The following is a 25,278-nucleotide window of genomic DNA, read 5'->3' on the forward strand; positions in this document are numbered from 1 at the left end:
TAATGTGTCATTCAAAATACCCTACAAACGGAGCGATTAGGTGTCTGACAGGGCTTCTCGTTTAATCTCACATCATGATTAGCGCTGCTGATTTTTGCGCTGGAATCAATAAGGGAAAGGACGAGGAGGAAACTAATGAATGAATGGAACAAAAAAAAAACAACAAAAAAAACAGCGTCGTATTCCTACGTCATCGATTCCCTTGCGTAAGGATATTTTCAGTGACAAGCGTAGTTCCGGGATCTAGAACTACTTCTCGGGAGGGAACGGGAAAATCTTATAAAGGGCGTAAGGATACATCAGAGCTACACGTCGAAAGCAGGTGCACAACGCAGGGAAATCACAAATACGAGACGAATGACGGCATAGCATATGTTGGCTTACCGTCTCCAACAACAGAAGAAACGTCCGCCACAAACCAAAACTGTGTGCTTTCAGTAGAACAATGTCACGGTAAGGAGTGCGAGGAGGCTGTTGCCCACCGGTGTATGTAACTGTTAGCTAAAAGCGAAAGGTAGCATGTAACGTTATGGCTAACAGCTGACAACTCAGAGTGAATACATTGCATTGCTGTCTGATGTAAGGAGTTTTATCAATTTGTAGGCATAACTTAGTATCGTGCTGCACGTTTTGCGAAGCAGCATTTGTTGAAACCGTAAATAAATGTAAATGTAGCCATTGAAAATGTAATCCTCGCTCTCTAGTCTATCTTTTGACTGCACCTGACGTCAGTTGGGGTTTGACGTAACGTTAATTTTGCCAATAACGTTACTGAACATTAAGCTTTCTAAAGGATCGTGAGGACATAATATATTCACACTTGCAAGCAGAACACCTGAAGTGATATTTTTCTTTATCACGTGTGGGTCTAATAAAAAATAAAAAAAAAAGGTGCATAACGTTAGCTTTTCAGCACACCATCTTATCATCAGTCAGCTGACTGGTTTAACAGTGACACCTCCAAAGCGGATTAAAGCTGCAGAATATATCAAAACTTACTGCAAACCATACTGTTTTGCTTTGTTTTTCTCTAACCACGACTGCCAATCCAGGGGAGTGACTTGCTTCTATATGTAGCCTAATATAAATGGCTTGTTAAGATTACAACGTTGCTTCTGTGGATGGCTCGGCTTTAAACTAGAATGGTCAAAAGTTGTTATAAAGTTCCTTTCCCCTACAGAATTGTGTTTTTACCTTTTAAACTCCCTGGAAAGCATTGGATTTGAAGGGGTTTCCAATATATTTTTGTTACCTTATTTCCCTGCTCTTGAGGAAGTGACATTCATGTTCACTACTATGGCACATCCCTCTGTGTGTAACTGGCACTGTGAATGGATAGATGTGACATGTGTGAGTGTGCCTGTCAAAGAGAAAGATGGAAAGACGGGAGTATGTCAAGAGGATGGAGGACTGTCTCATTATTCAGCCAAAGGGGAAAAAAAAAAACCTTGGCGGGGCATGAGGCAGTAATTCTCTAACATAGATGGCTGTGTAGGTGGGCGTATTCACGGGAGGGGAAAAATGAGTCAACATTGTTGTGGTTACTGTGAGGGACAACAGGAGGAGGTGTTTAAGAAGGGGAGTGGGGGTGACAGTAGGGCAACCCGACAGGGACGGACACGGACACACACACACACACACACACACACACACACACACACACACACACACACACACACACACACACACACACACACACACACACTTGCTTGTAAAGCAGGATGTTACTCTTTACTTTACTTGCAGCAGGGTGTTGACCAGTGTGTGCAAACACAGGTGAGCACAGCCGCACCTCAATAATGGAAAAAAAATCTTGTGTTCAGAGTAAGATGGAAAAACCTCCCTTTTTTTTTTTTTTAATTATAGACCCAGCCAAGTCGTCCTCTAAGTAACCAAAAGGGATTTTAGTTTTTTCATGCTGTTTCTGGGAGTTTCATCCAAGGGAGTACATAACTGTAACAAGATTAAAATACCAGAGAATGTGCTTTTGACAGTGGTAACTGTAATGAATGGAGTTACGTTTCCCAATAGGTTTTTCCCAGTAGATAGGATTTTGCTGTACCCCCTTCAGTGCCTGACAGTTGTTGAATTTTCCCTGCACAAGTTTTCAATGTCACACCAAACATCGCTCTTTCATCTATAATCAGTTTTTGCTTTATTGCACAATCTATATTGTGTAGGCTACCCTGTATAATTTGGGTGCCTGTATTAGGGTTGGAAAATGTGAGATGATACAAATTTGAAACATGTCAGATTTGGCAGTATATAACCTTCACTGCTCTCCCTTTAGCATCCCTGATTGTATTTGGCAGTTTTGGGAAATGTACTAAATCAATGAGCAAGAGTGCTTTATTGCAATATTTTTATGACTGTATAATGTACAGACAGTCATGTGTGGTGTGTTTATTTATTTTTATATACAATAAGACTATCAGTTGATTGTCTAGACTTTATCACAATATTGATATTGTCATGTAAAATTACATAGGCCATGATGGGGGAGGTTATTTATATGCATATGTGTGGAAACATACACATATTTTGACGCTTCTTGCTTGGAGCCTAACAGACACGGGACTTCTAAGCCTAATTCTAATACTGGAATATGACAGTCACATGTCTCAGAGCCCATGGCGATATCTTCAGTTTGCTTGTAACGATCAACTGACTAACAGAATATTTGCTGATTATGTGTTGTTTGACAAATTAACTAGCCTAATCGTTTCAGTTCTAACTTTTGCTTCGTTCTGCAGTAGAATCTTTGCAATTTTTTTTATCAATATGTGCAACAGTTTGCTGGATCAGTTCAGTGGTGGTTCTCTTGGCAGGTGATTAAACTGTCAGTGTTCTTGTAAGGGAGCAGCTCCAAAATCCCAGTACTCCCCCTGAGCTACACACAGAGCTAGCCTCAAAGTACTTGGCCATCCTCCAAACCTCAAATTGATTTCTCATCTCTCTTAAGTCCTAAATCCCTCTTCAGATGCAGCAAGCCTGCTGCTGGAATGAATCATTTTGGCACAGTGTTTGCATGCTGGTGAGCCTCTTTTGCAGGTTATGATTGTTGTACTGTTGTGTCTGCCTGTGTATGTTTTGTGCGTGTGTTTGTTTTTTTTGTCAGTGTCTACATTCCAAATAGTGTCCCCCTTTCAGTATACTCGAATTCATATGAATGTTAAAGCAAGATATCAAGCCTCCCCCTACTCAGTGACTTAATAGTGGAATGTAGAAACTTTGGCTGTTACACAAATAACTGGTAGTGGCTATCCAATAATCAGGATGATTCTGTGTGTACAAAACACATTTGGGCAGCAGTACATTTGTTGTGGGTATTTTGGATCTGCATTTTTTGGCTTTGATTTCCAGATTTAATGTGTTTATCTGCAGCACATGTTGTTTACTAGAATTGTATCAAATAAAATGGTCATCAAGTTTATAATAGCCTGTAGGCCAATAAGCTGAGCTGAAATTGCGTGAATGAATAAACCTAGGCAAATATAATTTTTTTTGTTTGTTTTGTTACATTTTATTAATGTGTTGAAAGACTCTATAGGTGCCATACCTGCTGAACTTTTGTACGCAGGAATACTGACAGAAGAAAGTAAACGACCATAACCACAGCCAAAGACATTTTTCTTTTCCTTTGGCTTGAAGTAAAAATAGTTTTTAAAGGAGACGTGACGGATGCATAACATAAAACATACTAACAGAAGCATGCTATCAAATACAGTGCAAGATACAAAAATAAATAAACATGCAAATAAAACGATCTGTGTTCAAGATTATTTGATTATAATCTAGCCAGTAGAACAAAATGTCTCTGTTGGCCACCTATATTGTCCTCGTAGGTTTAGTGTACAATATAAGTTGTTGGCAGGGCCTCTATGTTTTAGAACAATATCAACAAAATAGAGGAGATGAAATCCATAAAGAAAAAGCTGTTCACTAAATTGGGGGTATATGGAGAGTAGACTCTGTGTAATGAAATAGTCTTCTCACAGAAAGTTTGTTAAATTTGCCCCAGGACGTGTACTGTCAAACAGGTCAGACTGTACACAAACTCAACCAAATTTAAGTGAAGTAGTTAGCCTCAGGTAAGAACAGCAGTCATAAACAATGAGAAGAGCCACCAGCATGTCCTTCTTTATCTTCCTCTCTCACTTACAGTAATCGTGTTGAACTTCTGTATCTCTCTTTTTGGTAATGGTTGAAGAAGGAACGTTGCGTTGTTACGGAATTGTTGGACTTGAGGTTGGAGCAGATTCATTGCATATTTAAAAAAAAAAAACATAAATGGTATATATGGCAACGTGCCAGGTTTAGGGATGATGCACTGTAATAACTTGAAATCAGTAAAAAAGTAAATAAGGTACAAAATGATGGACTGAGTCAGGACTTCAAACACTGCATATAATGTGGATCTCTGCCATGGATGGATTGCCACAGTCTTGATTCTCATTAACCAGATGTGGTAATTTGATTGCAGTTAAAAACAACCGTTTATTCAGTGAGCTGTGCTACAGTAGGTCTCACATTCACCACAACATTGTCTTTCTCCAGGGCACTTCCTCTTACTTTTTAGGACGATCCTAGAATTGAACAACCAACATTTTCTCTTCCTCTGTGTGTTATTTATTGGGTTTTTTTTTTTACAGAGTAGGCACTGTCTGCTGACCTCCTTTCTCCAGAGTGACTGCTGTTTTTTCAGATAGAAGCCATTCACTCCGCTATCAACAAAATGTCGGGTAAAGATTTGTATGAATTTGGTTTTCAACTTAAGTGGCTTCAACCTGCTCAAACTTCCCTCATATTTTCTGTTTTAAATACTAGTTTTACTAATGTATGAATCTGTCTCTGTTTTTAGGTACCTACACACCAGCTCCTGGTGGGCCATTCTCTGCTCTCACCCCAAGCATGTGGCCTCAGGACATTTTGGCCAAGTACCATCAAGTGAGGATGTGACTTCTTATGTTTATGTGCAATCCTTCACAAATTCTTATTTTGCTTTGCAGACCAAATCAAAGAATGGGGGGGGGATGCTTAATTAAATAACAGAACAGCAGAAAATATTATAAGCTATAACGCATCTGCATAGCGTGACAGAATATAAAAATGTTTGTCAACCTTTGTTCTGCTTTGTTCTTAGCTGTATCTCTATTTCTGTGTAAGGACATTGAGAGCAACTAAAAACCAGAGGCAAATGCGTTCACTGAAGTTTAAAATGCTCAAATGCATGTTATTTGTTTGTCTCTACAGAAAGACTGCTCAGAACAACATGAACTCCAATATGATGAGTTTGGCTTCAGAGTGGACACTGATGGTAAATGTGTTCACTGACACGCCCATTTCTTCTTTCTTCACACCTGTTCTAGTGTAGTGGTTTAGAAAGTAGCTTTGGTAATGGGATACAGGGGCCGCCATCTTGGTGAGGTCGGCTTGGCCATAAGTTTTGTTTCTGTAGTCAGATTGAAGTAGAGAAGAAGAGTTTGCTTTGGCGGAGGGGGTCTTTATCGGCCTCTGCTGGCGACCTGTAGGAGCTACAGACATGCAAGATGTCAATCGATTTGTCTCTTCAATATGAAGAGAAAGTGCCCACTTGCAGTGGTTTAGAAAGTTGCTTAATTGGTAGGATGGGTTAATTGGGATTAATTGGTAGGATGTTCTGTTCCTTTGCTGTGGCCTGTAAAGCATGGGAGTGCTTTTGGTCATAAACATTAACTTTGTTATTTGGAACGTGGTTGTATGGAGAGAAGTAATGTTTTGAAGATAACTCCCAATAAAAGTATATATAAACAGTAAATATGCCAAAACACGGACATTTGCCTGGTATATCTTTGAAAGATTGTGTAATAACTGTTGCATATCAGTTTCTTTTCATCAAATTTACAGTTACAGTTGTATTCCAGGTGTATTAGAAGATATTCAGGTGCATTATAATCTACCTTAGGATGGTTTTGATGATTTATTGCATTAAAATATAGCTTTTTTTTTTTTTTTTTTTTAAAACAGGTGAGGATGAAAATGTATCTTTTTCTGTATTGCATCTCCATGTAGTCTGTAATGGTAAAATAAATGTTAATGTACAATGGATTTATATTCCTTAGCTTCTGACCTTTCAAATGAGACCAGTGTGCATCTAGGCCTAATGGTTGAGGAGATATTACTGAGTTATTTTAGGCATTTTCCCTGGAAATAGGTGCCAGGGTCCACGTGGATAAATTATCAATTATTTTGCCTGACAGCAGTATATTGTCTGCATTCACCTGACTGTTGATAGACTTGATGTTGGCCGTTATTTTATGCTTAATAGTTAACATGCACATAGCAAACCACCAACTGCTGGGAGAACAGTGTCTGTCTCCCATGAAGGGAGTTCTATTTTTGGCTTTATTATTTAACCACTTGATTCTTATCCAGACACTCTGCCTCCTGACTTTATTTCCTCATGCGTTCTTTGTTTTGTTACATGCTATTGTACTTGTGCTCATTTTCCAACATTCCAGCTACCTCAAGAGGTGCCTATGTTGATATTATGATTACAAAAAAGACTCTCCTCATTCAGACGGTGGGAAGTCCAGGTCCTGGCTGGGCAGTGAAGGCTCACCCCAGCGTGAAGACCCCCAGCAGAGATTACGTTGGCAAGCCCACCTGGAGTTCACCCACAACCACACGGTCGGTGACCTGACCTGGGAGCTCATTGATCCCGTCCTTGCGCGCTCTGACCGTCTACGTGCCCTGGTGTTGGGTGGCATACCTCACAGCATGAGGCCACAGGTAAGTAGACTTGCGCAGCATGAGCATAAATTTTGATGTTAACAAAAATAAAATACTAGAATACTACAGTTGCCTTAGAGTATTTATATTTATTAGTTATCTCCAAATACACAAAACAAGCTTCAGCACTTTAAAGATGTTTTGTGTATTAGCTATGGATGCGTCTCTCTGGAGCACTGCAGAAGAAGAGGACCTCTGAGATCTCTTACAGAGAAATCATTAAGAACAGTTCCAATGATGACACCTCCACAGCTAAACAGGTAAAATCCCTAGCTACTCTGCATGTAAACAAACACAATCCCGTCGCAGTTATCCTACAAGGCATAGTACTTCTTGAGAACATGTATCAATAATTAATTAATATATAATTGGAATTAACCTCTTAATTGGAATCAAAGAAGGGAAAAACACAAAAATGTAAAGAGCGATAGTGCAGTCAACTATGTAGTCAGGTTTAGTATGAATTAAGGTATAGGTTAAGATTGTTTTGACAGAAGGTGGTGAAGTGGGTGGTACAACATGAAAAACAAAACCTTCAAAAGGTGTTTTCTGTATGAATTATTTCAAAAGTTGAGTCTGCTTCTATTAAATATGTTTTTAATTGCACACATAGGACACAGGTAGATGGAGAGATGAGGTAGGTGATGGATCAAGCATTGCCATATTCTATATATATATATAAGTCTAAATTAATAGAAATGCAAATGCTCAAGTAGATCTTAAATAACAACCTCTCCCGCTGTCAATTGTCATCACGATGTGCTTCTGTTTTGTTCACCTCTGTCCCTCAGATAGAGAAGGACCTGTTACGGACTATGCCAACCAATGCGTGTTTCAGCAGTCTGACCAGCGTCGGAGTGCCAAGGTTGAGACGGGTCCTCAGGGGCCTGGCCTGGCTCTACCCAGACATTGGGTACTGTCAGGGCACTGGCATGGTGAGAACACACACACACACACACACACACACACACACAGAACCTGTCACCACAAACAAGTAGATTACACCAGCCAGCTGACTTGTATAAATGCACACCCACTGTTAGTTGCACCTACATCACATTTACATCATCCTTGCATTTTGCTCTTGTCTTCCTTCTTCTTACCTTTATCATTTACACTGTTCCTTATTTCATTGTCTTCCCACACCTATTTCTTGTTCTCCCCCCTCCAGGTGGTATCCTGTCTGCTGCTCTTTCTTGAGGAGGAGGATGCGCTATGGATGATGTGTGCCCTGATCGAAGACCTCCTTCCTCCTTCCTACTTCTCCTCCACTTTGCTGGGCGTCCAAACGGACCAGAGGGTTCTCCGCCAGCTCATTGTTCAGTACCTGCCAGCCCTCGACCGCCTTCTGCAGGAGCATGACATAGGTAAGGATGAGTATTGGGAAAGATGGTGAGAGTGTGGTGCATGGGGTCAGAGGCAACATGGGCAAAAATATGAGAATTATTAGATGAAAGTTGCTAATTTTGTTGGAGAATTACATCCTCTGAATCAATTGGTTTTGAATGAGTATGATGAGTTAGTAAACACTACTTATACTTCCAGAGTTGTCGCTGATCACACTGCATTGGTTCCTGACATCATTTGCGAGTGTGGTGGACATTCGTCTGCTCCTTAGGATCTGGGACCTGCTCTTCTACCAGGGCTCATTGGTGCTCTTTCAGGTCACACTGGGCATGCTCAAAGTCAAGGTATTTCCACTCCACCACTGTGTGTGTGTGTGTGTGTGTGTGAGAGATTTTCTTAGACAGAAGAAGACTGATTGGCTACTCTTACTATTGACAAAAGCTGTTGTGTATTAACATTAACAAAATTTATTCCCTGACCCCAGGAGGAGGAGCTCATATCATCAGAGAACTCTGCGTCCATTTTTAATACTCTGTCAGACTTGCCAAGCCAGCTGAGAGATGGGCCCGCGGTTCTCGGAGAGGCTATGAGGCTAGCAGGGACGCTATCCCAGGAAACATTGGAAGCCCACCGACACAAACACCTAGCCTACATCCTAAATGAACAGGCGCAGCTCAGCAATGGAAACACCACTCTCAGCACCAATCTCAACAAGGTAGGTCGTTGTTGTCTTTGTGAAGTTAGTGTGCTGAAATATCAATTGGACTATAGCAAGTTTGTGTTTTAGCTGTGCTGTCACATGTGGTTCAGACAGATCACAACTGTTTTAATAAAAATGAATAATTTTATCCTGCATTTTTTTTTCAGGTGGTGAGGAGGCAGTCACTGCGCAGGAAGTCCACACTGAGCTCCCTGCTGTTCGGGGAGGATGAGGCAGAGGCCCTGAAATCCAAGAACATTAAGCAGACCGAGCTGGTGGCAGCCCTGCGAGAGGCCATAACCCGCACTGCAGAGCACTTCCACTGTCTGGATCCACGTCACTCTAGCACTGTGAGTTCACACACCGCAGGAACAGTGTGGTTTATGTCCTGTTGTTGTCGTCCTGTTAAAGGAGTCATATTTTAACATCAAATCACAGCATTCAGTATAGATGCCTCCATTCATTTTGGCCTGATTTCTCCCATCTTGCCTCTCTAGGACCTGACTCCTGACTACTCCATGGAGAGCCACCAGCGAGATCATGAAAACTTTCTTGTGGTCTCTCGCACCAGACGGAGACGGGCAAAGGCTTTGCTGGACTTTGAGCGACATGATGACGACGAACTGGGCTTCAGGAAGAATGACATCATCACTGTGAGTCATGACTAACAAACCGACAAAACACTGCTTCTTGACGTTTCCCTCATTGATCCCTCTTACCTCTGATTCTTATCCATTTGTATTTTTTTTTATCTTTTTCAGATTGTCTCACAGAAGGATGAACACTGTTGGGTTGGAGAGCTCAATGGCCTTAGAGGTGCATACTTTTCTTATGTATCAACACTCAATGTTACATCTAGATAATTGGTTTCCTTTAATCTGTCCTACAGGTTGTTTGACATCATTTTTCTGTGGTCTTTGTAACAGGTTGGTTTCCGGCAAAGTTTGTGGAGATCCTCGATGAAAGAAGCAAAGAGGTACGGAAGCAGTAAACTATCAGCTTAATAAGGTTTAAGTGTTTCAATGCTGACTTTGATTTTCCCAGAAGGTGTTCTTTAAAATGTCCAATGTGTGTGATATTTGTTTTCATCTGTTTCCTCACATTCCCGTCCCAGTGCCCTGATTTTATTAATTCAGTGTCCTAAACGGTGATCGGTGATTTGTCTGTCTCCAGTATTCATTAGCAGGTGATGACTCTGTGACAGAGGCAGTGACAGACCTGGCCAGGGGAACACTGTGTCCAGCCCTAAAGGCCATCTTTCAGCACGGTCTCAAGAAACCGTCTATACTGGGAGGGCCTTGTCACCCTTGGCTATTCATAGAAGAGGTAGGAGAGCTTTTTAAGTCCAAATGGCTCCATATTTGCATTACACAACAGTGTTTTATCAAAGTCACCATGGGACTTGATCATTCTTTGGCTTCTGGTTTTCTCTCAGGCGGCCAGTAGAGAGGTAGAGAGGGACTTTAACTCAGTCTACTCCAGACTGGTGCTGTGTAAAACCTACAGGTAAAACTGTCCTTGTGGTTTCATTTCTTTTGTAAAATGCTCTGTCCACATGAACATTTAACATTGGTGTGGGGGTTATAATCTGTTAAGGCGAAAATACATAAAAATTCACATGCACATGTTTTGAGGACTAGATCATCCAAACTGTGGACCTGGATACACTTGCTGTTCATTTGCATTATCTTTCTAATACCGGTGTCAAGAGGCTAGGATAGTAACAGACCTGGTTTAAAAAAAACTTTGGAATGGGAAACAAATAAAATGTCTCAGTACGAACCTAAATGTTATGAAAAGTGTTGTCTGTATTTTGGATGAGAAATCCAATTTCAATGTGTAGGCCAATATTTTAAGGTAACAACTCATTCTTTTCCGGTATTTTCCAGGTTAGATGAAGATGGGAAAGTACTAACACCAGAGGAGCTGCTATATAGAGTGAGTAAGCATTGTGTATATGTTTGTGCAAAAATACAAACAACAAACTTAAGTTTATTTTATTAAGCTCAATGTACAGCTAGAGGAAGTAAAATATTTTCTGTTATTTTAATGGACATTGAAACTTGCAAATTTTGGAGAATTACATCCTCTGAATAACTCCTGGAAGCGTCCCTGCTTCCAACAATAAGGGTGTTTCTTGAAAGTAGTGTGAGACCTACCCAAATCTGTAAATTCAGCTTTAAGGAATGAATGTTTGTAGGAAGTGCATGAGCGCCCTCTGTCTGCTCTTCCCAGGCAGTGCAGTCAGTGAACATGAGCCACGACTCTGCACATGCTCAGATGGACGTCAAGTTTAGGTCTCTTGTCTGCGTCGGCCTCAAGTAGGTTTTCAAGACGAACACACAGAATTTAAATCAACACAGTAGTCTGCCTGTACATGGTATCTTAACATGTGTGTACCCCACCAGTGAGCAGGTGCTGCACCTATGGTTGGAGGTGTTGTGCTCCAGTATGGCTGCCGTAGAAAAATGGTATCATCCATGGTCATTCCTTCGCAGTCCTGGATGGGTACAGATCAAGTGCGAGCTCAGGTGAGAAACACTTTACATTAACACTATAGCCTGTCTTGAGTCTATCTCAGATTTAAAGAGCATTAAAGTCTCAGCTGGAGCATTCAAAGTGGTTGACTGTGGAAACTTCAAGCAAACAAATCAGGAATGGTTAACCAGGATAAGCTGCTTACAAACTCACTACTGAATTCCTGAAGTTGGCTGGCAAATAATAAGTGTACTGTATCATGTCTGCCCACATTCTTCCATATTTACCTCACATAATCCAGTAGTTTGAAAATATCAGTGAACATCTAAAAAGCGGCTTTAAGAACAAAAATTAACTAAAAAGGGAAGTTGTGTATCAATAGACACACACAATCTGATGACTAAAACAAATAATGAGTCTGTTGTTGTCTCCTCAGGGTCTTATCAAAGTTTGCCTTCAGCCTCTCCCAAGATTGTGAGCTCCCTGACAAGAAAGAGGTGAGACAAAGACTTTACCACTGCATCCCCATATAGAGCAGTACTAAGCAAGTCTTACTATTCAATGACAATATATTCAGGGAAGAAAAAACTTGATATGACTTTATGCTGTTTCAGAAATCCGCTAGTCTGAAAGCAGAAGTTATGGATGTGCTGGTTCAGCATCACCTCTTTAGTTGGGACCTCTAGGTAACATGTCGCATATGAGACTGTAGATGCTTCAGTAGTCATTAATTACTAGTTAATCTGCTAATTTAAGTTATTACCCTGTCACACAAATCTACTCACAACTTGCATTCCTTTTTTTTATTTGATCTTTTGAAAAAATGAGGTAGACATTTTGACAGGATTAAATTATGTCCTGGCATCACCTTGCTTCAAGTTGCTTATGCACATTCAGTTCTTTTTTGCTGCGTTTGAGTCTTTAGTTACAATTGTTAATAACCATTTATCAGTTCTTCAGTAAATGCAGAGGTGTCAGTAGTTGCCCTATGGCAAAGAACCCATTGCTGTCTGTATGTTCAAATTGTAAATAACAGACTGAAGTCTGGTCAGAGGTGATGTCAGCAAGTTGGTGCCGATTGGTGTTTGATCAGAAGTCTCATCCAGTGGAACAGCTGTCTCTGGTGTTTGTGTACTTTGTTCTTTAGGGTAAAAGCTTTATACCTTCCCCTTCTTTTCCAGGAGAAGGATCAGAGACCGCTGAAAGAGGGCGTGCAGGATATGTTGGTGAAACATCACCTCTTCAGCTGGGACATTGATGGCTAAATGCACAGCGAGAAACGGCTGAAACCTACCCTGTCCTGTGTCTCTGTGTATATTGGATGTCTCTTCACCTGTTCCTCACGGACTCTCAAGCATAAATTATACAGTTGTCTGCTACAGTTAAGTGACTACTTTAAAGACCAATGTTTCAGCATTGGATAATGGGGGCACCCTAATAATTACTCTTGAGACTCTCATGTCGTCATAAAGGTCGATCAGCACGGATGTGCTGAAGCATGTATGCATTAAGGTGCATACTTTATTTGAATCCAGGCCCAGTGTAGGGGGTTGCACTACATGGTGAAAACTATATATACAAGCAAAATTCTCCTGTAGTACAGAATAGTCTTTACCTATGGGAAAGGAGCACTCAATGTGTCCTAACAGGATTTCTTCAGTACTCACTGCTCTGACCATTCACCATTTCATTGCTAACTGAGCGTACTTTGTTGTGCAGGAGTGAGACGTAGAGTCCATTCTAAGGGTGTGTGTGTGTGTGTGTGTGTGTGTGTGTGTGTGTGTGTGTGCGCGCGCAGGAGGTCATCACCACGACAAACACTCATGGTCCTAAATTCCACTTACCCTGTAAATTCCCAAATATTAAGACCAAAACGGAACATTGCTGAAGATGGAGCTGTGAAGTTACAAATTATTTTTGAGAGGAATGCTACTTACCTCAATATCCTGAATTCCACAGAATATTCCATTAAATACTAATGTTGCACATGCCAAGTAAAGCCTTTTCAAATTGTAATATAAAACTGTGGGTATATGTGTGCTACCTTAACAGTGGTAGTGATCAGTCTGCACTTATGACATAATGTAAATGAAGCAGATAAGTTTTTGTGTTACAAATCTACAGTAAATAAATGTTACATATAATTTGTAATGTTTTTTGTATATAAAAACATCTGTTGCTTGTGACTAGATGTGCCCTTGCAAGTTAAAGCAATTCAGCAAAGGACTTTATCATTCTTAGTTAAACAGAGCTTTAGTTTGGACTACAAGCTGCACATACATTAGAAAATGGGATTGTCTATTTTATTAATTCTGTTAAAACGGTGGACAATTCCAGATAATGGCAGCCTATAATTGGGGACTTTATGGTTCATAGTTTGACAAAACAATCACTATTTTTGTGGTGCAGATGACTTTTTTTTTTTTTTTTTACAACTGAAGTTTATGTTCGCATGTTACATTTTTAGCAGGTTAATTTTTGGATACTTTGCTGATAGCAAAGATTGTGTTGTATTGGTTTTTATTCCCGCAAAGCTATTAGATCTTGAAGGCATTAAGCTTGAAATTGTTGTGTAATATCAGTTGAGAATGTTTTGTACTTACATTGTTAACTGTAACATTCCCATGTGCAGAAAAAAACCCTGTCAACTCAGCATCTGGTTTTACATGATTGTAGCCCGTGGAAATCACATTATATTGATCGTCATAAATTTGCAAATCGAAATACAGAAGAATAATCTGTTGCCTGGTGTCTACGCAAAGACAATCCAGCCAGTAGTTACCACTTTCCACCTGTAACGTGAACTGATAAGACTACACCAACACTCCTTGGCTTAAATGACTTGAAGGATATTGACAAAAGAAACACAATAAGCATCCTGAGAACCCGTACCTTCTCCTGTTTAGTTATTCAAAGTAAAAATATCTTTTACACTACTGAATAAATTCCACAGTATTAAAATATTTAACAGCAAATGAGGAAATCTGAGAAAAATGCACATATAGGGGAAAAAAAGCACTGTTGAAAAGTTCAGTAAAGCCTGTTTATTAATGGTCGGGTGTTTCTTTGCAGCAAAGTGTGTTTTTAAAATGTCACATGTTAACAGCAACAGGCCATAACGCATGGGGTACTGGAGTTACAAATAGCACTGCAAGTACTGCATGTCTTATAATCATGAGTGATGAGATGATGTGCTGTATTTGTTTGTACTAACATTATTGGTATAAGGTTTGTAAGATGGCTAACTGTCTGACAGTGGAAGCGTGATCGATACTACTGAATCTAAGAGTGCAAGTGAGAGCGGGTTGACCGATCAAAGACTATCCAGGAGTGAAGGTTCTGCATGTATGCCAAATAAATAACAGACAATTATAAAATCTAACAGCTTATATTTTCCATATATCTAGAATTTGAAATCGCTATGTGCCCTTGGCTACATTCATTTATGATTTGCATACATTTTGTACAATGGCATCTCTTTCCAATCAGAACACAACTAACAGCTAATTTACATAATGCAGTATATAAATAGTATGAACTGTTTTTCATTGCAAATACATAGGGAATGCATGGGGGACTTTCATTTATAGCTGCTCATTTTGGTAGTGGACCCTTGGTTTGGGTTTTACCTCCCTGTCTGCCACTGACATTGAGCCAAAAGACTCAATTGTAGATTTCACAGATAAACAAAATATGGATAAAAGTAAATAAATCATCATCCTGAGTGAGGCTAACCTCAAAAACCATACTGCGTTCCATCACCCAAACCATTCAAAACAGTAAAAAGGCAGCTGACATTAAAATGCATTAAGGGTGTATGCCTTTTTGGTTCGGGACATGCCCCTTTGTGTTCCCCTTTTGTTTTTTTTAAGAAAAACTATAGGACTTAGTGTAAAAAGGCAAGGAGTGAGAAGAGAGTGTCTTCCTCCAAACATCTGTATCCATAATGGTTTTTGGGATGAAGACACTTGGTGGAGTGATGGCAGAGGTGGAGGTTTACAGGGGATGAGAGAGCAGTTCAGCAGCCTCCTATTCCTGATGAGGGAGCTGCTGTGGGGTTGGTGCTGCTACTCTGGCCTTTTCCTTTGTGCCTCTGGCCACCCCTTCTCCTCCCACCTCCTCCAGACTTTGGCTGTAAGGGAGAGAGAAGAAAATCGCTTGTCAAGGCTCCTCCAAACTTATGTATGTGCATTTGAAGTATTTAATACTGCAAGCGGTAATATTAGGCAACATGTAAAAAGAACATGAAAACCTTATTCACTCAAAATGTATCATGAAACAAGAATCTCCAGGCTATGAACTCAACCATCCGACCTGGTAAAACACAAGCTCCTCTACTCGGGTTCTCCACTGTTCTTGTTCATTTAAAATTGACCCATTTTACCTTGTTCTCTTTGTTGCCCTCCTTTATCTGAGGGTCTTCGTCTCCCTCTCCCTTAGGCAGGCAGCCAGCCACGCAAGCAGACAAGAGGGAGTGTGTGTAAAGGAGTGATGGTGGCATGACAAAGTTCAAGTTTAGGGTGAAATATGACAAAATCAAAGCAGGATGTGTAGTGTGTGGTGGATAAGAGATGGCAGGAAAAGAGACAAAAGGGAGGACATAGCAGTTAACATGGTAGAAAAGAGCAGCAATGTTGGGGCAAGTACACAGTAAGAGGCAGGAAATCCATAGAAACAAGAAGATTGTCTCACCGGTTGAGTCGTGTTCGTGCCTGCTGGCTGTGCTATCGTTGCTACATCGTCACTGGCTGCCGTTGTGCTGTCCTCTTTTCGGAGCGGTGCCTTCTTTGTAGACTGCATTTTGATTTGTGGAGGTTTGGAATTTGAGGGCAAATTATTGGTGGACTGCAACAGCTGAAATCAATGCAAGTCGATATTGAGTCTCAACAAGAAACGATAGGTAAAAATGCATTACAACAACAAATTCTACATTTCTGGTTGACGCCTTGTGGAAGGGATATGTTTCACAGGGAAGAAGGTATAATTTTACCCAGGCTTGGCCTTAAATGTTCAGTGTGTAAGTTTTAGTGGCATCTAATGGTGAGGGTTGCAAACTGCAACCAGTGGCTCATGGTGCCATCACATGTTCCTCAATTGGTTCCATTTTACCAAGTTGTGAAGTCGTTATTCTGACTTCAGTGTGTTCAAGTGCTCTTAAGTTGGAATGTGGAATCAACATGGACGATACTACAAAGGATGGATTGGATTGGATTAGCATTATCAGAGCGTATAAACAACACACAGACATCTAGTTCACTCTACATGGACAGCAAACTAACTTATTTTACAAATTACATATTTGCATAATATGTATATGCAATATGTGATTTTGCATTATTCAAAGTTCTGTATACTTCTTTATGTCCCATGTACACTTTGTCTTTTTGCAATAAAGGTTTAAGGAGGAAAAACAAACATTCTGATTATTTTGACACAACATGAACGCACCGCTCAACCTTCCCTTTCCAAGCGCACAGGAGAATCTACGGTGGCTGACATGCTCTGTTGGCTCTGGTGCTAAATAATACAAGTGGGCCTCCATTTGTCCAAATTTCTCTTCTTTTCTTCTAATAAACCAGTAAACAATATGTCTCCATGGATGAAGGCTTGCCACCTTCAACTAAACCTCTCCAAGACTGAACTCTTGGTCATTCCACCCAAGCAATCTATCCACCATAACATCAAACTACAAATTGGCTCCTCAATCACCACTCCAACCAGGGTGGTGAGAAACTTGATGATGACCAGATGGCCTTTTCAGACCATGTTGCTGCTGTCTCTCGGTCGTGCTGCTTTGCTCTATACAACATCAGAAAAATCAGGCCCTACCTCACTCAGTACGCCACCCAGCTTCTGGTACAGGCCATGGTTGCCTCTCGCCTCGACTATTTCAATGCCCTCCAAGCGGGTCTTCCAGCTTGTGTGGTGAAACCCCTATAAATGGTTCAGAACGCAGCAGCGCATCTGGTTTTTGATCAGCCCAAAAGGACTCATGTCACTCCATTACTCAGTGACCTCCACTGGCTACTCGTGGCCTCCAGAATCAGATTCAAGTCACTAATGCTTGCATGCAGAGTGACTACTGGGTCTGCACCCATCTATTTAAACTCCATAATAAGTTTACGTTCCTTCTCGGCCACTACGCTCCTCCAACGAAAACCACCTGGCTCTGCCATCCCTTCACACATAGCAATCCCAGTCCCGGGTATTCACATCTGTGACACCACGATGGTGGAACGAGCTACCACACGCCATCAGGGCAGGGGTGTCCCTCTCTAACTTCAAGAAGCTCTTGAAAACTCATCTCTCCTGAGAACACTTCCTCTTATAACACCTCTAACTCCAAACATCTAACATGCACTTCCTGTGCTGTTCTTCTATCCCCTACAATTATCTTGGATTGATTGCACTTTGTTAACTCTAACTTCTTTCCCTAGGTATTTACCCCATTGATGGGATATGTGCCATTAGCGCTTACTAGTATTTATCGCTGCTTTTATTAATATGTGTTGTCAGTTGTAGATCTCGTGCTGTATTTGATGCTCTGTTGATGATTGTATGTTGTTCCTCAAATGTTAGTTGCTTTGGATAAAAATGAGTAAATGTAAAGTGTAAATGTAACTGACGTTACTTGTTCTAATTCTTCTTTGTACGAGCGGCTTAAGAGCTTTTTGTCCATTTGGGCAACTGTACAAACATGGCGACGTCCATTTAAGGGGACCTGCGGTGTATGTAGGTAGATATGGGTCATTCTAAGGTAATAAAAACATAATGGTTGATTATGTAAGGTCTTTATACACCACTGAAAACAAAGTTATAGATATTATATTGCATTTCTGTCAATATATCCTCAATCTTTAATAAAATATTTTCCTATAATGACTACTTATTAGTAATTTCAACCAACTTTGTCTTACACAAGGAAATATTGCTTTTCTTTTGTCTTTTACCTATTCATAAATGCCAGAAAATTACTTGAGGGTATAGTAGTCTGTACGAATTGAAATTCTTGGTAAATGTAATGAGTTATCTTGGGATAGGAGCCTTTGCTGTATTTTCTGCTCTTACCCTGTGGGAGTTGGTCAACAGTACAGATTTCCTTTGGTCGAAATTAGACGGTGTCCTGAAAACTAGTCCAATTAATTAGGCCTCTAGACACAAGCACGTCATTGTAAGGGGAGCATACATATCTTTGAAGTTTGATTTGGTCAGCACTGTGCCTGCACCAATCATCCTGTCAGCCACACAAGGTCTTGATCTTCCAGAAGGCTGTTTTACCTTAGTGATGGTCCCCACCGCCTTGGTGCGTCCCTCCCTGAACACCAGCCTCTGGTCGCAGTGTAGGTACTCGGGGGTTTTGATGAAGCGGAAGTGGACTGAAGCCTTGTCCCCTGTCCGCAGGCAGTCTCTGTTCATAGACAAGATGGTGGCTGTCTGCCTTATGCTACCACAGTGGACTGAGTAGGAGGTGAGGACAGAAAGATGATTGGATAGGAAACAGAGACAAGGAAGTTAATCACTAAAATACACACTTAAATGTGTCTGTGAGAGCAGTATTTTGTCAGTAATGAGACTTCTATCAAACATACACTGAACAAAATTATAAATGCAACACTTTTGTTTTTGCCCCCATTCATCATGAGCTGAACTCAAAGATATCAGACTTTCTCTATGTACACAAAAGGCCTATTTCTTTCAAATATTGTTCACCAATCTGTGTTAGTGAGCACTTTTCCTTTGCCAAGATAATCCTTCCACCTCATAGGCTGGCCACAATAAAAGGCCAGCCTAAGGCACCTACAAGGTGGAGGGATTATCTCGGCAAAGAAGAAATGCTCACTAACACAGATTGACAGTTCTGTGAACAATATTTGAGAGAAATAGGTCTTCTGTGTACATAGAGAAATTCTTTGATCTTTGAGTACAGCTCATGATGAATGGGGGCAAAAACAAGTGTTGCATTTATTATTTTGTTCAGAATATTAGTACAAATTGTCATTTGAGTGACATCTAATCATTTAAACCAAGCAACACTTAAGAAATAATAAATGTTATTTGGAAATTTGGCTACAAATGTTCAGTCCGTGACACAAAGCTGCTGTGGAAACCCACAGAACATGCACTTTTATCCAACCCGTTGTCACTTCTCAATGTCATTGTCACCCACCCATGGCCTGGTATCTTGGGGATATTGTAGTGGGATGGTGCAGTACCAGGATCTCTGCCTCAAACTCCCAAGTGGCCTGTGGGCACAACCTTGGGGAAACCATCACCATGCCTTTCCTTATGGACGAACGCTTGATCTTTACAAAGAGTCGTGACAGGAGAGGTAAAGAGACAGAGGAACAAAGAAATGGTAGTTTTTCAGCACTGCTGTACAAAAATTTCTCTAGGTCAGTTTTCAAGATTTGATGTATTAGATCAGAGGAGAGCAATGAGAAAGCTGGAAGAAACTAGGAAAATAACCATGCACATGACCTTCTCCAAAAACATTTGTGTACAGCCAGTTAATTAATTATAACACCAAAAAACTATGCAGTCCCATACTTTCCCCCATAGATGCGGCTGTGGGAGATTTTTACCCTCCTACCTTTTTGAGAGCAAATGAGGCAGTCTGGCCACCTCTAACCTCCTTCACAGGCATTCTCTTGCGGTGGATGGATTTGACAGCAATGGGAATGAAGCTGCCCAAGGGGTCTGGCCCTAGTAGCATTGTATCATTCAGACGTATGAGTCCACGTAAAGTAGTTCCTGATACCACTGTTCCCACTCCCTGAGACATGAACAGAACACAAACTGCGGTTTAGACAGAATTTGGCAGGCACCTGTATGTCTGATGTGAGATTTGCACCTGAGATTCCTTACTTATATAATTCACACAGTAAAGTGCATTTAGTGATAAGAGATTGTCACTGGTCAGAGTACCGGTACAGAGTAGGTGTCGTCTATCTGAAACTCAGCAGGCTGGTCGTCTCGGTAGGAGGTCCTGGAGGAGAGCAGGTTGAGAAACATCTTGAGCAGGTCCATGTTCTCTCCGGTTACATTGGAGATCTGAAAGATGGGACACATCCTGGGGGGACACAACACACACACGTACACACACACGTACACACACACACACACACACACACACACACACACACAGTGGTTACAAAGTAGGACGTTCGCTCATACTCAGAATCTGGCTGAGACAGACTTGGTACCTCTCAGAACTGAAGTTTGAAGCTGTGACTATGACGTCGTCCTTGTTCTGTACCAGGACAGGGATCTTCCTACAGCCAGGGGACTTCAGTAACCTCTGGAGTAGCTTCAATGTCTCTGTTATAAGTAGACAAAGATCACAGGAATTATAGCACATATATAGCCTGATAGTGAGCATACCAAGTTTTTAATGTCAGGGGGAAAATAACAGCATATAGAAAGAGGAAGTCTTAATGCCTACTGACTTGGCTCTTCCTGCTGCTGTGTATTCACATGTTAGCGACAATTATCGTTGAAGGAGTTATAAAAGGTACTCCTGAGGACTGACCTTGCAGGATGTTGGCTGGACACATGTCTATTTTGGTTACCACAACAAACACAGGCACATTCAGAGCTAAGGCCAGACCCAGGTGCTCTTTGGTCATGCCTACGATGCCTGCATTACTGCCCACCTGGCAAGGAATGGAGAGAGAACAATTTTTGTCAATATTTTAATCAGATATGACACGAGTAGATATACATACATAAACCCCCACCCCCAAATAAATAACAAAAAAACATCTCCTCTTTCCTGACCATGAGCATGCAGAAGTCAGGCAGGTGTCCAGTCATCCCAAACACTGTGGTCTTGAGGTATTTCTCGTGGCCAGCCAGGTCTATGAAGGTAATGACCTTGGAGGACTTCTCACATATTTTGGTCCAGTCCAGGCTTCCTCCATGACTATCTGGTTTGTTCACCACCTATGGGTGGACAGGGAAGGGTGGAGTTATAGCCACTGCATTCATACTATCTCCACCTCTAATGTGCTGCTTCACAGTAAGGTCATATGTATGTCCAGTGCTGTGTTGAATGTTACAACACTTAGCACATAAAGTTATCACTCATACATGTTTCCCATCTCTCTCTTGGATGTTGCCAGTTTCTAGAGGGAGGCTGCCATGTACTATAAAAAGTTGTGGGCTAAAATAACCAGTGCTGCTGAAAAGCTCCTGAGCAAGAGCACCTACACTCTGCTTTCTAATGCATTTAAGGTGATATTACATGCTACATTACCTGGTGCACTTCACTCTATCTTCCCTTCACTTTGTCTGGATGACACCCTCTGCATTGCCTCTGCTCCTTCACCTCTTATACAGATAAATCTGCTACACTTTTTACTGTCAATGTGTCTCACTGTGTATTATTATAATGCTTTAAAATCAACTGTTTTTTACAGATGCATGGTAAACACCTCACTACACCCTCACCTGTCCCTCCTGGTCAAACCCCAGGATATCATTGCCCACACTGCTGGTCCTGCCACTCTCCATTTCATGCTTGTGTCTGAAGAGCTTCTGGCGGGCAAAGCCCCTGCCATTGTCCAGCTCTCCGTGCGTTAGCACTCCCAGCAGAGTACTCTTACCAGCATCCACATTACCGACAACTGCAACCCTGAGGGATAGAGGAGTACCAAAATGTCACCAAAACTGTACAAGGAAGGGATAACTTTCTGACTAATAGAAAATGTAACCAACGTAGTGAAGAGGAATGTAACTATCCTGTCATTGGGATCTATTACTGGACTGTGACCCCTTTTTATTCAAATCTCTGACCACTCACCTGACCTCCAGGAAGTCCAGCTCACCCACACGCCGGCGGATCAGATAGTCCCGTACCAAACCGGCAGCCTCATTGCGCTCCCTGAGCGGAATAAGGTCAGAATCCAGTTGCTCACACATCGAGCACACCGTGGCCACTGAGGCCTCCATATCCTTCTCATCCAGACCCCAGTCACCCCCATCTACAACAGAGACATGGAGGAGAGAGAAGAACAAGAGGTAAGTACACAATTTAATGAGCAGGTTTCAATTGTACATGTTCTATAAACCGCTTTGGCAACAGACTGATTGAAAAAATAGGTGAATAACTTAACTTTACATAAATTGTCAAAGCTGAAGAAGATGGTGAATAGTGTGAGTAACCAAAGCTTTGTGAACTGTTTGCATTTTTCTCACCTGAGCCCATCCCAACCACATAGATGGTCTCTCCGCATCCCTCTTCCATCCTGTCCCGTAGCTGGCGAAGTAATGAGTCATACTGCTCTCCATTTGGGCTAACAAGTGCCAGCTGTCGGGTGTGTGCACATTGGGGGGAAGACAAAAACAGAGAGACAATTGGCTATTGTTGGAATTAAGAGCCTGGCTGGATGTTTGTTCCACAATAGATGCATAATCAAAGCAAATCCTTTTTTCCAATGAGTTGCAATCATTTCAAGCAATAAAACTATTCCATTACAACACACTGGGAACTATTGGGCCATTCTCTGATCACCCCAATTACATTTTTATCATTTAATGCCATTTGAAAATTCTAATAGCATGAACCATCCCTACCATTACCTACCACAGTAGAAGGTATGCTACAGGGAATGGTGAGTTCAAAAAGCTGCTCTCCACAAATACGCATACAGCTGTCTCTCTTCCCATGACACATGTCAAGGTTACATGTGAACGCGATACTATTATCCATGCTGATATAGATTACCTATAAAGCACCATTATGCCAATCAGTACCATAGTAAAACTGCTTCACACTGTTGACTGAGGTTAAGTTCAGAGACACAAGTTAAATACTCTCTCCACTTAATTCACCCTCTTAACTGTGCAAGCATTTCATGGTGGTTTTACCATGCGTTAAAAATTAAACAAAACATTAAAATTGGTTTCGGCACTATGACCTTAAAATTGGAAAAACATACTTACTTTTGTGGAAGTGTGGTTTAGGTTTTGTTAATCATTACATTATGGCTCCAATTAAGAAAACTATTTACACGTAAATGGCACACACTGTGAAACAAATGTTAAAGGGGTGTCCCAGGAAAACCTGGTTATGATGTTGTTATTAATTACAGTTTATGCACTTGGAAACAAAGTATACTACACAGCATATCAGAGGCTGACACAACCTGATGAAATTGACAGGAGCCAAAGGTGAAAATTGACTCGCTGATGCAACTCTTTGCAATCTGTTTATGGGAAACGTAATGCCATTATAATGTGTAATTTGACCCAGCTTTACGTCATTGTAAAACTGCTACTCATTTGACAACTCTGAATACTAAATAGCTATTTTTACAAAATCAGAACACGTCTGCAGCGTGTTTCTTTCTTACTGCTCATATAGTCAACAGACCCGGCCACATTAACGTTATCTTGTGTGTTTTTTTGTGCTGAGGTTAACACACCATGTCAAGTCAGTGTTACGGTTTGCTTGACAACAGAGTCTCCATGTAGCCGTGCCTTGCTTTAGACACAAGCACCAGATGTGGTTATATAGAGACACGCTGCGGTAGCATATGGTGCAATATGTTATGACTGATGTTAGGTTACGCGCTAAAGCATCAAATAAGGCTAGCGTTAGCCACAACTAGCGCTTTTATTTAACGTCAGCAATGCAAGTCCAGAAAGACAGTCGCGTGTAATGTGTGGTAACGTTAACATCACAAAGTACGCTCAGTAACGTTACTCTGTAACGTTAGCTAAAGTATGGAGCCACATACTATGCTTGGTAATTACATGGCTACACGCAATTGTTTCATTCATTCATTCCCAGGAGCAGCTAACGTTAGCTTATGAAGCGCCGGGGCCTAGCTTTACCTTGTTGGTGAAGTCAACCGCCCGGTCCTCGAGCTCGCCATTTATCATGTCCCCGTCCTCGAAGCACTCGTCCCCGGCGTCGTCCGCGCATCCTCCCCGGTCCGGAGCAAAAATACTCGCGGGGACTAAAGCATCAGCCAGCGGTATGGAGCCTGGGCTTATACCCGGCTCATGTCCGGCTGCTATTGATGCCATGTCTATGCCAGCCTCGCAGCAATAAATGTCAAGCTGTCTCAGTTGTTGTGATGACGGCTGGCAACCACATACACTAACGTACACCGCAGCCTCTACACGCTAACGTGGGTTAGCTACGCTGCAGATAAGATACAACACAAGTTAAGTTAAACTGTACGGTCTCACTTACAATAACACCTTATTACGTGTCACCGGCATGCCGCATATTTATATGCTGTCAATTTGCATTCAATCCATTTAAAAATAAAAATGCCACCACCTCCTCAATATTAATAAGCAAGGTGTGGTTAAGCGTGGCTTTTTCTTTCCTATTCACCAATGGTGTTACAGTCCCTGTGCATATGTTAGCAGTGGACCAATACCAGTTATGGGGTCGTTCATATGATTACATGGATTTTCAGTCTCTCATAGCATAACAGGGCTTGTGATGTTTGTGTAATGGTGTGTAATCAGAGTGCAATACTCCTGTACTACTGTTAAATAAATAAGTATATATTTAGTATATATGTTTGCTATTTTTATTTATATGAAATATTCATCCTCCTACTGAAACAAATCTTAATCTGTGAAATAACCCCTCTCCTCACATAAATGTGCACTGACAAAAAGCTTTATATAAAATATAAGTCAAAAATAGTTTAACCTAGAATAAATTCACAAAAGTAAAATGTCTTTCCTGGGGACCAAAACTAGGGGAAAATGTTCAACCTGTAATGGCTGGAATGGTTAACATAACCCAATCAACATTAATGTTTATGTTATCAATGATGAATGATTAACTTCTTGTTGTTGTTGGGTTTTTTTTGTCGTTTGTTTTTTTTTTTTTGCTTTTGACTATTCCCAATGCTCAGAAAGTAAGAGGAGGATGTCTGAAAATTTCACTCTTGATTCTTCTCCTGGTTGTGAGTGCAAGTCCTTAGCTAAATATTTATATTTTATGTTATAGTGCT

At 41.1% G+C, this 25,278-nt stretch overlaps 2 protein-coding genes across 3 annotated transcripts; one reads left to right on the top strand and one right to left on the bottom strand.

Moving 5' to 3' along the window:
- Positions 1 to 285: 285 nt before the first annotated feature.
- sgsm3 (small G protein signaling modulator 3) lies at positions 286 to 14,678 on the top strand. The gene is made up of 21 exons (XM_046075643.1): positions 286 to 453; positions 4,653 to 4,742; positions 4,862 to 4,947; positions 5,254 to 5,317; positions 6,560 to 6,771; positions 6,924 to 7,031; positions 7,563 to 7,706; positions 7,943 to 8,138; positions 8,317 to 8,462; positions 8,603 to 8,833; positions 8,986 to 9,168; positions 9,316 to 9,471; positions 9,580 to 9,634; positions 9,745 to 9,794; positions 9,992 to 10,144; positions 10,254 to 10,324; positions 10,708 to 10,756; positions 11,054 to 11,139; positions 11,227 to 11,349; positions 11,733 to 11,793; positions 12,478 to 14,678. The coding sequence occupies exons 2-21, from the start codon at positions 4,736 to 4,738 to the stop codon at positions 12,559 to 12,561; spliced, it is 2,265 nt and encodes a 754-aa protein (XP_045931599.1). The 5' UTR covers positions 286 to 453; positions 4,653 to 4,735; the 3' UTR covers positions 12,562 to 14,678.
- gtpbp1 (GTP binding protein 1) lies at positions 14,326 to 24,553 on the bottom strand. Of its 2 annotated transcripts, XM_046075656.1 has the most exons (14): positions 24,134 to 24,553; positions 22,493 to 22,604; positions 22,098 to 22,278; positions 21,746 to 21,929; positions 21,074 to 21,238; positions 20,826 to 20,949; positions 20,500 to 20,614; positions 20,222 to 20,366; positions 19,887 to 20,069; positions 19,464 to 19,599; positions 18,575 to 18,753; positions 15,989 to 16,150; positions 15,681 to 15,731; positions 14,326 to 15,428 (listed from the first exon to the last, which is right to left on the bottom strand). In XM_046075656.1, the coding sequence occupies exons 1-14, from the start codon at positions 24,326 to 24,328 to the stop codon at positions 15,315 to 15,317; spliced, it is 2,046 nt and encodes a 681-aa protein (XP_045931612.1). In that variant the 5' UTR covers positions 24,329 to 24,553; the 3' UTR covers positions 14,326 to 15,314. The 2 variants fall into 2 exon arrangements, with proteins under 2 accessions (XP_045931612.1, XP_045931622.1); XM_046075666.1 differs by lacking the exon at positions 15,681 to 15,731 and having other exon boundaries at positions 24,134 to 24,551.
- Positions 24,554 to 25,278: the final 725 nt, after the last annotated feature.

The sequence above is a fragment of the Micropterus dolomieu genome, linkage group LG02 (assembly GCF_021292245.1).
Source record: "Micropterus dolomieu isolate WLL.071019.BEF.003 ecotype Adirondacks linkage group LG02, ASM2129224v1, whole genome shotgun sequence".
Taxonomy (NCBI): Eukaryota; Metazoa; Chordata; class Actinopteri; order Centrarchiformes; family Centrarchidae; genus Micropterus; species Micropterus dolomieu.